The sequence below is a fragment of the Tachypleus tridentatus genome, chromosome 7 (assembly GCF_004210375.1).
Source record: "Tachypleus tridentatus isolate NWPU-2018 chromosome 7, ASM421037v1, whole genome shotgun sequence".
NCBI classification, from domain to species: Eukaryota; Metazoa; Arthropoda; class Merostomata; order Xiphosura; family Limulidae; genus Tachypleus; species Tachypleus tridentatus.
Window position 1 is genome coordinate 143727996 of NC_134831.1, and position 13083 is coordinate 143741078.

Sequence of the window (13083 nt, forward strand, 5' to 3'; positions counted from 1 at the left end):
TCAGAACATCTACTGACAACAAATAGATATTCGTCAAAATTGTAAAAATCAATTTACTAACATCCAGAGCAGAAGAGGAAAATTTTCTTTTATTTCTAAATACAATCCTGCATTTTGTAGCCAAGTTAACAAAAATAACTTTATATCTTAGACACAGTACGTCATATTATCTTTCATTACACAGTAAATCATCAGAACATTAGGGACAAAACTTCAAGAACAGAGTATAGACTAAAGTAGCTCTATCCCTGCAGACTTATTTCTTTGGAACAGAATAAAGTTATTTTGTTGTTGTGTATCACAATTTGTATTCCATTACTTACATTGGCAACCACCAGCAACCGCTGGTGCTATACATTACCACATCTTTTCAAAGCTGTTATAAATGCAGTGAGATTTGTCGAGATCCGTCATTTGCATCTTTCAAGCTTTGTTGAACACGTTTTAAAACAGATTGCATTCACTTCAAAGTTATGGATTGCCTAAGTTTTCGAACTACTGCGAAACGTGGTGTAAAACCACATTTAAAAAGGTAGGGTCTGCTTTAAAAATCTGTCAATGTAAACAGAATGAACAGAATGTCAAAAATATTTCATGACATTTTAATGCTATTACAATTAAACCAACACAGTTAAAATAAGCCCATAGTATGGTATTGTTCAACCTGTATTCACACTAGGTCAGAAACACAAGTACCTAAAATGCTGTAACAGGTTCAAATTCAATCTATCCATTCAAAGCGACATTTGTTGTTCTGAGCGATGTTTAGTTTGTTGTTTTACGTCTAGCGCATCGTGAAAGTTAACGCGTTCCATGAAAGTCCAGAATGATAGATTTAAATCTAGCTCTACTGTTTAGATTCACTACACATTTCAAGATCGTATCATTGAAGAGAAACCAATTTTAGACGATTAAGTTGATAATCTGTATTGACCGATTCAGAGGCCTAAATTCCTAGGCATATTACCCAAGATAAGTCTTGGTATGAGTAACTGGTTTGAAATATCGTAGATAATCATATCAGTGTAATATCTAATAACCCTTCATATTTGAATGTTTAAAACGTCGACTGAAGCCCAAATGGTTGTCTGCGGCAGCTACTACCCTTTATAAGCTCTTCAATGTAGTACTTCGATGGATCTTTAGATTCCGAACATGTTTTTGGATTAACTGATGCAAGCCAGACATTGAAAAGATTCATTTGTTTCGATGCTGTGTTAACAATCCGTTCTCGCCCTATCTTCTACACTCCAACCTGCCTCGACTTTTCGTCTCTGCTTTTGCGTGCACCTACCTGCCTCAATATTTAAAAAAAGAAACAGCCTAATTAGGATCAGCCCACTTGGTTCGAATAGACCCTAATAACTCTCAGAAATCTCTAATAGTGTCGAGCAAATAAGATTGTTTAATCTTCGAACACCCTTTATAATTAATTATTTCTTTCGAATTAACTAATTTTACATCAGAACAACTGCCAGACGACGAAGAAGGTCATAATATTTCATGGAATTCAAATGCACATTCATTCCTAGATGAGGCTATCATATCCAATTACCCTTTAGTAACAACATATAAAACAGTCATGTTTGTGTTTAACACGAGAGCATTGTTTAAAAACGCCTAATTTCAAAGCATATATCGCTATTATACTTCCTAAATTCAAAAACTATATATTTTGCTTTTAATAAATCCTAGATAATTATATTGTAATGATAAGAGGAAGTGACAGTTTTAATAATATTCCTAAAATTCCTTAGAGTTGAATGGTGTGAAAAATGTTTAGATTTATTGAACTTGGAACTTTGAATATATTCTATAAATTCTTGCTGTTGCTTAATGCTAATGAATTTTAAGAAGTTCTATTCTCATGTTCTATTCTAAACTAAAGTTTAGTTTCCTAAACTAATAGGATAGTTGGTCGTCCCGCTTTATGTTCAATTTTTATTTTTATTTTTACACAACATATATATAACAACTACAACTAAAGTTGTTTGAATAATTATCAACGGATGGTGGTTACTTTAGTTCCTAAAGCATTTTTGATTCAACATTACAGTCTTCAATGTTGTTTTCTGTCTTTTCTGTAGTTTCTGAAAAAAAAGAGATAAAAAGATCTTAGTCGTGTAACATCGGAAACTTATCTCAGAGTTTTGAACGAGCTTTCTCAATGACTCAGCGGTAAGCTTGAAGGTTTATAACGCTAAAATTTGCGATTCGATCCAGGGATGGGAACAGCAGAGATTGTGCAGCTTTTTCCCTGAAACTAACAAATTTTCCTATAACCCATACTTGACAATACCTTTATTGATGAAACCGTGATCGTAGGTAAACGAACAGTTCTCTTGTTTTCCCTCAGTTCTGTAAACGAGCTTGCAGTGAAAGGAAAATGTAAACATCTTATTTAATTCTAACTTCCGATAGTTTCAACCTAATGAGGCCCGGCACAGCCAAGTGTGTTAAGGCGTTCGACTCATAATCCGAAGGTCGCGGATTCGAATCCCGGTCGCACCAAACATGCTCGCACTTTCAGCCGTGGGGGCATTATAATGTAACGGTCAATCCCACTATTCGTTGGTAAAAGAGTAGCCCAAGAGTTGGCGGTGAGTGGTGAAAACTAGCTGCCTTCCCTCTAGTCTTACACTGCTAAATTAGGGACGGCTAGCGCATATAGCCCTCGAGTAGCTTTGCGCAAAATTCAAAAAACAAACAATTCAACCTAATGTTTTTTCAGAAACATTTCTACAAAATAACCCTTATATTCAACTTCGGAATGATGAATATTCATCTTGTCATGAATAAAAACTGTTCCTTCGTTCCTAATTCCAACTGGAACACAACAAACAAAGTGGGGCACAAAGAGACAAAATATACACGTTAATATAAAACAATTTAACTTCCAACAACCTGGTGTGTAAATACATCGACTGTTTGTTTTATTTACTTGAAAATCAAAGCCGCACTGGGCAATCTGGTGAATACACCGCGAGGATTCGAACCACAGATTTTAACATTGTAATTTCGTAAAATTATCGCTGTCCCTTTCAAAAACACTTAAATATAACATAACAACCTGTAATAATTTATGAAAAACAGAACATTTCCTATTCCATTCTATTCTCATGATAATAATTTGTAGTGCACGCTCACCTAAATTCAATGTTTCTTCTAATGCTTCATCAGTAACATTTTTAGACTTCCGACGGGAGAATCGCTTATACATCTGAAAGAGTGCAACCATGAGGAAACCAACGAACGTCATGGAAAATCCGTATAATGCTGGAAATAGAAGGATGTCTCTTTGTAACTGTAAAAATTCAAATATGTGCTAATTAAATATAAGTTACAAGTAATAATTTCATCAGTGAAACAGTTTGTAGGCATTTTTCTGACAGAACTATGAAAATATCCATTTTAATTTCTCTTATTTTATTCATTTTATTAAATATAAATTATTTTTGTAAACATGTTAAAAATTACAAAATAATGGATAATTCAAAACCTGGTGTTCAGTCATGTCATCAAACGTTACATGAACTTTAGGTCCTTTTCACTAAAGAAGCACTAAATAAATAGCGAGAAAATAAGTTCATGATGGTCATGAAATTATATTCAGTCATGTCATTACGATAACCTCTCTCTAATGTTAGAGCTGCCATGGCCAGATGGTTAAGGCACTCGACTCATAATCCAAGAGTTGCAGGTTCGAATCCCCTGTTACACCAAACATGCTCGCACTTTCAGCCGTGGGAGCATTATAATGTGACAGTCAAGCCCACTATTCATTGGTAAAAATATAGCCTAAGAGTTGGCGGTGAGTGATGATGACTAGCTGCCTTCCCTCTCGTCTTACACTGCTAAATTAGGGACAGCTAACGCAGATTTCAACTTTACGCGAAATTCAAAAAACAAACAAAACAATCACAATTTTGCCGATATTGCTATCAGCGTTTATGAGCAAAAATGTAATATAAGACATCTTTAGGAGCACATAAATTACAATGACGTTTGTATCCTTAAGGCAAAGCTATATTGGGCTATCTGATGTGTGCACCGCGGAGATCCGAAACCCTAATGTTCCGTAGAATTAACGCTGCCCCACGTGAAGACATAATCTTACAAATAAGTGAAACTTGCAAAAATATCGCAATGTTTGATTTTTGTTTGTTTATTTTTTTTAATTGTCTAGCCATCCCTAATTTAGCAGTGTACGACTAGAAGGAAGGCCGCTAGTCAACACCACCTACTGCCAATTCTTGAGATATTCTTTTACCAATGGACATTGAGATTGACTGTCACATTATAACGCCCCCATGGCTAAAAGAGCGAATCCGTTTCGTGTGACGGGGATTCGAACTCGCAACCCTGAGATGACGGGTCGAGTGCTCTAACCACCTCGTTATGCCGGGCTGCGGCATTTGTGGGAATACAAGATTTGTTCTGCTGTGGCTCACAGATGTTCACTGGTCTCATTTGTCTAAATGATGCACGAAATCCAGTCTTTAATCAACTGAAACACCTGACATGGACTTCGATCCAAACTCCTTGCATAGACTCCGACCCAAACGTTTTTCGACAATCATAGCTGTACACTTTTGATTCCTGAACGTGTCGGATCTTCGAAAAACTTGGTTTCCGATTTTCAGCATTTGTTTCAACAGCTTAATACAGTTATTTCTTCTTGAATTTAGTGATTAACCGTTTAATTAAATTTTCTTCTTGAAGATATTTACACATTCCTCTAATACTCAATCCACACACCCAATACTATGATAAACCAGTACAGAACAGTGATTGGATAGTATAGTGTAGCTAAGATTGCAGCAGAGTGCAAAATCCTTCACATAATATAATCTACTACACTTTCTATTTCTTCTTCACCCCATCATGGCTAGGTGGTTAAGGCACTCAACTCATAATTTTATTAAAGGGTTATTTCGTTACGGCGGTATTTGAGTGACAAAGTTACGCTTGATTTCTCGGAGAGGGTGGTCGGGTGTTAACGTTAAGATTCACATATGCGAATTTGTTCTTCAAATTGTCATCTGTTTATGACTTTCCATTAGATGATTGTTCGGATGCCTGTAATGTGCTTTATTAAGATAAAATGTGTTGTTTTCTACAATTCAGTTTTCTTTTTTATCACAAGTGTTCCATTGTTTTCTTTGTTTTATTAATGTTTTTGGTGTATTTTGATTTTATACTTACCGCTAATTATTACTTCTATATTTTCTAACACATTTTATACCTTTTGTTGTAATTTTTTAACAAGGTGGTATCTTGTGATGTTTTCTTTCCATATGTTAATTATTTAACTAGTGTTTTATTTCATGTATTTTTGTTTATACCCCATCTTTGAGATGGGATGAATAAAGAGAAAAAAAAACAAACTCGACTCATAATCCGAGGGTCGCGGGTTCGAATCCCCATCACACCAAACATGCCTGCCTTTTCAGCCATAGGGGTGTTATAATGTGACGGTCAATCCCACTATTCGTTGGTAAAAGAGTAGTTCAAGAGTTAACGGTGAATGATGATGATGACTAGTTGTCTTTCCTGTTGTCTTACGCTGTTAAATTAGTGACGGCTAGCGCTGATTGTCTTCGTCTCGCTTTGCACGAAATTCGAAACAAACCAAACCTACTTCATCAGAGCCATCTAACGGCAGCAAAAGTTGTGCATAGTCCACATCTTGGGTGCTACCTCACTGTTGCCGGGATTTTACTGTTACAACTCCATTACAATGATTTACTGTTCCGAACTTAGCATTGTTCCTTTTACATTCACTGGCAGAATAGCTGTTGTTGATTTCATTTTGTGCTTATAGCTAAAATATATCTATCCTTGTTTAACTGGTATGTAAAAATGTGATTCTGCTATTTCAGAAACCAGTGGATGTTACATGATGACTTTAATATGATTCGTGTTGTTGTCTTACTTTAAAATAACCGAAACGACATTGATTTACCGAATTCATTGAAATAAAATAGCAAACAGCTTGTAACGGAAAACTTGCCACATTTGGAAAACCGAAAGAATATATATTAGTTAAACGAATTTCTTTTGCTTTCTATAATAAACGGCACATGTCTGTCTTAATCTTTTTTAAAAAAACTTTTCACGTACGTAGCGAAGCCACAAGAAATATTTCAAAGGATAGTTGGAAAAAATAAATAAATAAACCATTTAAACAGAAATGCTCACGAAGGATATCAGATATGATAATTAAAATTACATTTCTGTATGGAAGCAAAGCAAATTGGTTTTATTTTCAAATATCAGTAAAATATATTAATATTTTAGTGTTTTAGTGTTAAATATACTTATTCGCTTGTTTCGGTTATATTAACAAACTGCTGAAGTGTTATTGTTTAATGTCACTCCCGGTATAAAATATAAAACTTAATTTACTGTAACAGAAGAGCGTGGTAGAGAAATAGAAAAACCAAGATAAAACCACATCTCGGAGCAAAAATTCCTTCAATAACATAAAATTACAGAAGGTTAAGTAATCGCATATTTCGCTGAAAATCTGCAAAAAACACACAATAAAAATATTTCAAGGAATGTACAATCTTTAATAAAAACGGATTCATTCCAATATAAAAACAATGATAAAAAAGGATAAATCGGGATATGGTTAGAAAAAACAAGTGTCAACACAAGATTCAATGAATGAACACTTTATATTGATAGTAAAATGTATGATCTTACACTGAAAGGAAACGAAAGAGAAATCACAGTGAGAGCAGTTCCAATATTCTGGAATCCAGCTTCAATTCCAATAGTCCTACAAATATGCCATGGTTGGCGAAAGATCCGACCAAAGACGGCCCCAAGAAATATTCCTACGCTTGGCATGAGTAATTCAACTATATACAGTGTGATAGGAACGTCATCAAAGATGTCGGGGAAAATAAAGACTTCCATTATTTGAATGATAAGAATGACACCATATCCACTGTAACCTCCTAGCTAGAAGAATAAGAAATAAAAGATGTTTTAGGAAAATACTTTATACGTCTTGCCCTCTTAAGTTATTTTAAAGGCATTCTAATGCTTTACAAAATTTACACCCAACAGTAAACTAAGATTTCGGAATATAAATTTATATTCATGCGTAATCCATAAAAGGAAACGTGGTCATACTTAAATAAACGTTTTAGTCTGTAGTCACAGGTTAATGTGCATAAATATATTTGACATTTATTAACTTTAAAACAGGGTTTACTGCGTGATAACGTTTTTAAAAAATGACTACCTTTTGCACAAAAACAACTTGATTAAATATGCTACAGTAACACTTTTAAAAAAATGTACAAAACAAGAAATAACATCAATAACTTCAGTTGTTTGATTTATATTCAGGTGTATATAGGCTAATGAAATAGTTAATAGTTTTAAGTAACCTATTCCAGTGATTTAGTCGATTTCAGTAATAAATACACTTTAAGAGCTATACCGCGTAGAACGTGCATATAATTTGAAAAACAATGACTGATACGTGCATATTACTACATTATCACTAATAAATTGTTTGAATGAATGAAAAATAGTAATTTCCTTATAAATGTTATCACTAACGTGTTTTCCTCTTTTCCTTATTTACTGTGATAGCAGGGATGGAGTTGGAATTAACCAACTTTGAATGACAGGTGAGTATGGCTGATATTTCACTATAAAGATCGTATATTAAGTCTTTGACTTCAGTGATACCATACCTAGCCAACCTCAAATCACAGTCGCCAGTAGTTGCAGTAATACTGACTGACCCCCACTCAGTCTTCAAACTGACCGTCGGGTGAATATTGTTTAAAAATTTGGTACCATGTCCACCTGAATTATTTAGCTTCTGTTGTTTTCGTTTCGTTTATTGTTAAGTACGGATATCTTCATTAATTAACATTTTGTACATTAACTGATACAACAAGTCGACATTTGCTTATTTTTTTCACAGTAACTTGAACATTTTTCAACTCATCATATTTATATTCATTTTCCCTTATTTTTCACGATGAATTTATAAATGGGATTACATCTGAATTGCGGATAGAATGTTAGCATTTTTAGATATATTTCTTGGACATATTCATAGTATAATTCTTCAGACTTTTTTCAAAATATTTCTCTTGGACACCAGCATGTGAGTTTTGTATTTTTAGAGGTTATTTTGGTTCTAATATTATCATATAGTGCCTATAAATACATGGACGACCGGAAACGTTTAGTAAAAGTTCATTGATAAACTATTATTACTCTTACAATTAGAATTATTATTACTATTCAGATCATCATCAGAGACATCACTTCCTTTCAAACTATTACTACTACATCGTCAGTGGTACCGACTTTCTTGGAAGTAATTCACCAAAGATTATTCTTCTTGTGGAATCATTGCACTGTTATGTGTCCTTCTCAGTGGATGTTTCTTCTTCCATTTTCATCAGCTTTTATTATCTTTCACAGTGAAATGTACGAGCAAAGTAGTTTTTCATACTATAAAATTTCATAGTATTATAAAAAGGTGTTTGTTTGCTTAGACCAATATTAAATTACCAAATAAATATATATATATCCCTCTTATAGCTTTTCTTTTAATAAAACCATAAGGGACACAGGGAAAAAATAATAATAAATGAGAATAATGTGTTGAGTGAAAACAGTTCAGTTGAAAGAAGCGTCTCTGATGAAAATACAATATTACTAAAGATTCACCACTAATGATAAAGATGCCATGACTGATAATATTTCAAAAGAATGTCAAAGCCCTCGTGAACATGATTATTACGTTCTTAGTGATAATATATCTACAGAAAGATAAAACCCTCGCTAATATGATTATTACGTTATAAGTGTAATATTTCTACAGAAAGTGAAAGCCATTTTGTACATAACAATTACGTTCTAAGTAATAATATTTAAACAGAAATTGAAAGCTCTCTTCACATAATGATTACGTTTTAAGTGGTAATATTTCTACAGAAAGTGAAAGCCCTTTTGTACATAACAATTACGTTCTAAGTAATAATATTTAAACAGAAATTGAAAGCTCTCTTCACATAATGATTACGTTTTAAGTGGTAATATTTCTACAAAAAGTGAAAGCTCTCTTGAACATGATGAATATGTTCTGATTAATAATATATCTACAGAAATTGAAACCCCTATTGAACATAATGATTACGTTCTCAAGTGATAATATTTCTACAGAAAGCGAAGTCTCTGTTGAACATGAATTTTACTTTCTAGATGATAATATTTCTACCGAGACTGAAAGCAATCCTGAACATGATTATTACAATCTAAGTGATAACATTTCTACAGAAAGTGAAAACTCTCTTGAACATTAAGATTATGATCTGAATGATAATATATCTACAGAAAGTAAAAGCCCTCTTCAACATACTTATTGAATTCTAACTGATCATATTTCTAGAGAAATTGAAAGCCCTCTCCAGCATGATTATTACGTTCTTAGAGATAATATTTCTATAGAATGTGAAAGCTCTCTCCAACGTGATTATTACATTCTACGTTATAATATATCTACAGAAAGTGAAAGCCCTCTTGAACATGATTATTATGTTCTAAGTGATAATATTTCTACAGAAAGTGAAAGCCCTTTTGAACATAATTATCACGTTCTAATTGATAATATATCTGCAGAAAGTGAAAGCTCTCTTCAACAAAATGATTACATTCTAAATGATAATATTTCTACAGAAAGCAAATACCCTGTTGAACATAAATTTTACGTTCTAAATGATAATATTTATACAGATAGTGAAAGCCTCTTGAACATGATTATTACGTTCTAAGTGATAATATTTCTACAGAAAGTAAAAGCTCCATAAGCATGGTTATTATGTTCTAAATGATAATATTTCTACACAAAGCAAAGGCCCGGTTGAACATGAATTTTACGTTCTAAGTTATAATATTTCTACAGAAAGTGAAAGCTCTCTTGAACATAATGATTATGTTCTTCGTGAAAATAAATGTATGTAAAGTGAAAAACCCCAAAACATGATTATTACGTTCTAAATAATACTATCTCTACAGAAAGTAAAAGCCCTCCTGAACATGATTATTATGTTCAAAGTGATAATATTTCTACAGAAAGTGAAAGCCGTCTTGAACATGATAATTATGTTCTAAGTGATAATATTTGTACATAAAGTCAAAGCCCTTTTGAACATAATTATTACACTCTAAGTTATAACATTTCTACATAATGATTACGTACTAAATGATAATATTTCTACAGAAAGCGAAGGCCCTGTTGAACATGAATTTTAAGTTCTAAATTATAATATTTCTAAAGAACGTTAAAGCCCTCCTGAACATGATTATTACGTTCTAAGTGATAATATTTCTACAGAAAGTGAAAGCTCTTTTCAACATAATGATTATGTTCTAAGTAATTATGTATGTAAAGAAATGAAAGCTCCCTAAACATGGTTATTACGTTTTAAGTGATAATATTTCTAAAGAAAGTGATAGCTCTCTTGAACATAATGATTACGTTCTCAGTGATAATATTTCCACAGAAAGCTATATCTCCCTTGAACATGATAATATAGATTATGAAATTTATAACAATTGCAAAAAATAGTGAAGACTCGTGGCGTCCTTTCCAAAAACCACCTGAGGATTTAAAATGTAAGAAACCAAAAAACTGACAATCTGTTATCCAATAGACAGAGCTGAAAAATAGCGAATGAATTGTATTGTTGCAGATGATGTACTATTGAAAACATTTCTGCAGAAAAATATATAATGTTATTAACATTTTGTAAGGAACTCGGGCATAATTTCAATGAAAACACATTATTTAGTCTATATGAACATTAATGGATGAAAAATGTACAATGAGCCAGAAACTGTACGTGTTGAAGTACTGAAAAATAGCGATTTCTTAAACTAACTATTGGACCAACAATTCGATTAATGATACACAAGCAATAACAAATTCAACGTAAAATAATGCATAACTACATTAAGTGATAATATTTCTACAGAAAGTGAAAGCCGTCTTGAACATGATAATTTTAAGAAAGCCTCTTAATTAATAAATCATTATTAATCGGAATAATGTAGTAAATTAACCGTACCTCTACTTATAATAACTCATAAAGAATAATAAATGTACAAATAAAAAAAAAGCAAAAAGAACACAGAATAGTAAAACCAAAATCTAAGACAAGTTATATGTTTTTGATAACCATTTTTTTAATTATTTAAAAACAAACTAATAATAAAAACATTATAACGTTAACTTTGTAGGGGTAAATTTTTCTATCGTTTGAAAAGCCAGTTAAAGCTACAAGCTGAGAGTGCCCTAGTGAGGATAAACTCTCTTATAAAACCCTTTGTATGGATAGTTCATTTTCCTGTACTTTGATTATCATTGTCTATTTCAGGTCTCTTCACTGACAAAATCAAACGAAACAACAATACCCTAATCTGGTAGAATTCCTATAAATTAAACGAATCCTATGATCATGAAAGATATTTATCTACATTAATAAAAACAATGTAGTTTCAGCAGAAGTCATTCTATCTTGGGTAATGTATGACTAATGATTAATCTTTCATTAATCAGACGTGAAATGTTGAAAAAATCTGGAAAGGAAATAACACTGCGTTGGACGAATTCCTAGATTGGTTATAATTTATATTATTACGTTATACAAAGCTATATATATATGTAAAATATGAGGCCAAGTTATTTGGAAAATCTTTCGTTGATTATAAGACAATCATTAAATGTTGTTAATTAAGAGATGTGCCGATTATCAGATAATTATTGATCAAAATGTAAATTGCTTGAATCTCCAACATTAAGAGAGGACAATATACCAAATCATTTCCTGACCTCAGAGGGTTATATCCTTAGTAAATAAGATTGTGCAGAACCATGTTGTCGTCAATAGGCAGGTCAGAAATTACTTCGTCACCTGAGTGTTCTTTACAACAAAACTACTATAAGCTATTTGGGGTCTTTCCATTGATATAAGTATGTAAGCTTATTGCTGTCCCAGTAGAGGTCCCAGTGCTTCTGAGGAATATGACTGAACCACAAAATATTGTCATTTCTCAACATGAATAAGCCCACTGAAGGGCGACATATTCCAATGTGGCCTAACTCAGAATTTTGCCACTTTAAGGTCATTTAAAAATTATGTTTGAGGAGTTAAAGTGTTTGCCAACTCGTACGGTTCAAAGATCAGTCACCATGTCTACCTAGAAATACAAAATAATTTATCACTTGTCATAACACAACCTTAACATTCCAGTTCATTAGTTATAATTATCTTAATTTTCACTTGATATTGCTTAAAATAATTAAAACTTAATCACTGTAGAAATCTTACCTTAGTAAATATTGGAGCCACTTTTGGTAACTTTACTTTCAATATCATTCCAAAAGCAAGAGGCAACACGATAATTACCAGAGAGACTGCCATCTTCCAGTAAGGAATTATAACAGTTCCTGTATCAATTCCGTGTGAATAAATCCACAAGTTCAAAGGCATCATTCCTAGAGCGATAATTGTTGACCACGTTGTCATAGCGACACTGAAGTAAAAAATATAAATGACTATTTAGTTAAAGGAGACTTATAAAACAAAATAACACTACAACTTCTTGAGGTTTGCTTTAAAGTGTGTCGATATGCAGTATTAAATATTGATTTTGTTTGTTTATAACATAAAGTTACACAATGGGACATATGTACTGTGATCATTGTATGTATTGAAGACCTCAGTGACATGTCTGCAGATTTACTGCATTAAAAACCGGGTTTTGATTATCGTGGTGGGCACAACACAGTTAGCCCATTGCACAGCTTTGTGCTTAACTACAAACTAAAAAAGCGTGAATTAAACCTGAATTTTTCGCACGATAACCCTCAGGCTTCCAGGTGAGCCATGGAGGCACACAGCTTTTGTAAAAAAGGAAATAAAGTATTCCTTGTGACTAATACAAATTTAGATTATTACACTGGGGAACACTTTTTCAGTAACTTTGAGTTGCATTCAATATTCGATATATGCAATTTGAGGTTAATGAAATTGTACA

At 32.6% G+C, this 13083-nt stretch overlaps 1 protein-coding gene across 1 annotated transcript in view; it reads right to left on the bottom strand.

Moving 5' to 3' along the window:
• Positions 1 to 1757: 1757 nt before the first annotated feature.
• Positions 1758 to 13083, bottom strand: part of LOC143258153 (ileal sodium/bile acid cotransporter-like) — a 28379-nt gene continuing 17053 nt past the window's right edge. Inside the window, exons 3-6 of the mRNA XM_076517167.1 lie at positions 12375 to 12579; positions 6712 to 6972; positions 3148 to 3304; positions 1758 to 2090 (exon numbers count right to left, since the gene is read on the bottom strand). Of these exons, the coding sequence (XP_076373282.1) occupies positions 2029 to 2090; positions 3148 to 3304; positions 6712 to 6972; positions 12375 to 12579 (685 nt within the window). The 3' untranslated portion in view covers positions 1758 to 2028. The remainder of the gene's footprint in view (positions 2091 to 3147; positions 3305 to 6711; positions 6973 to 12374; positions 12580 to 13083) is intronic.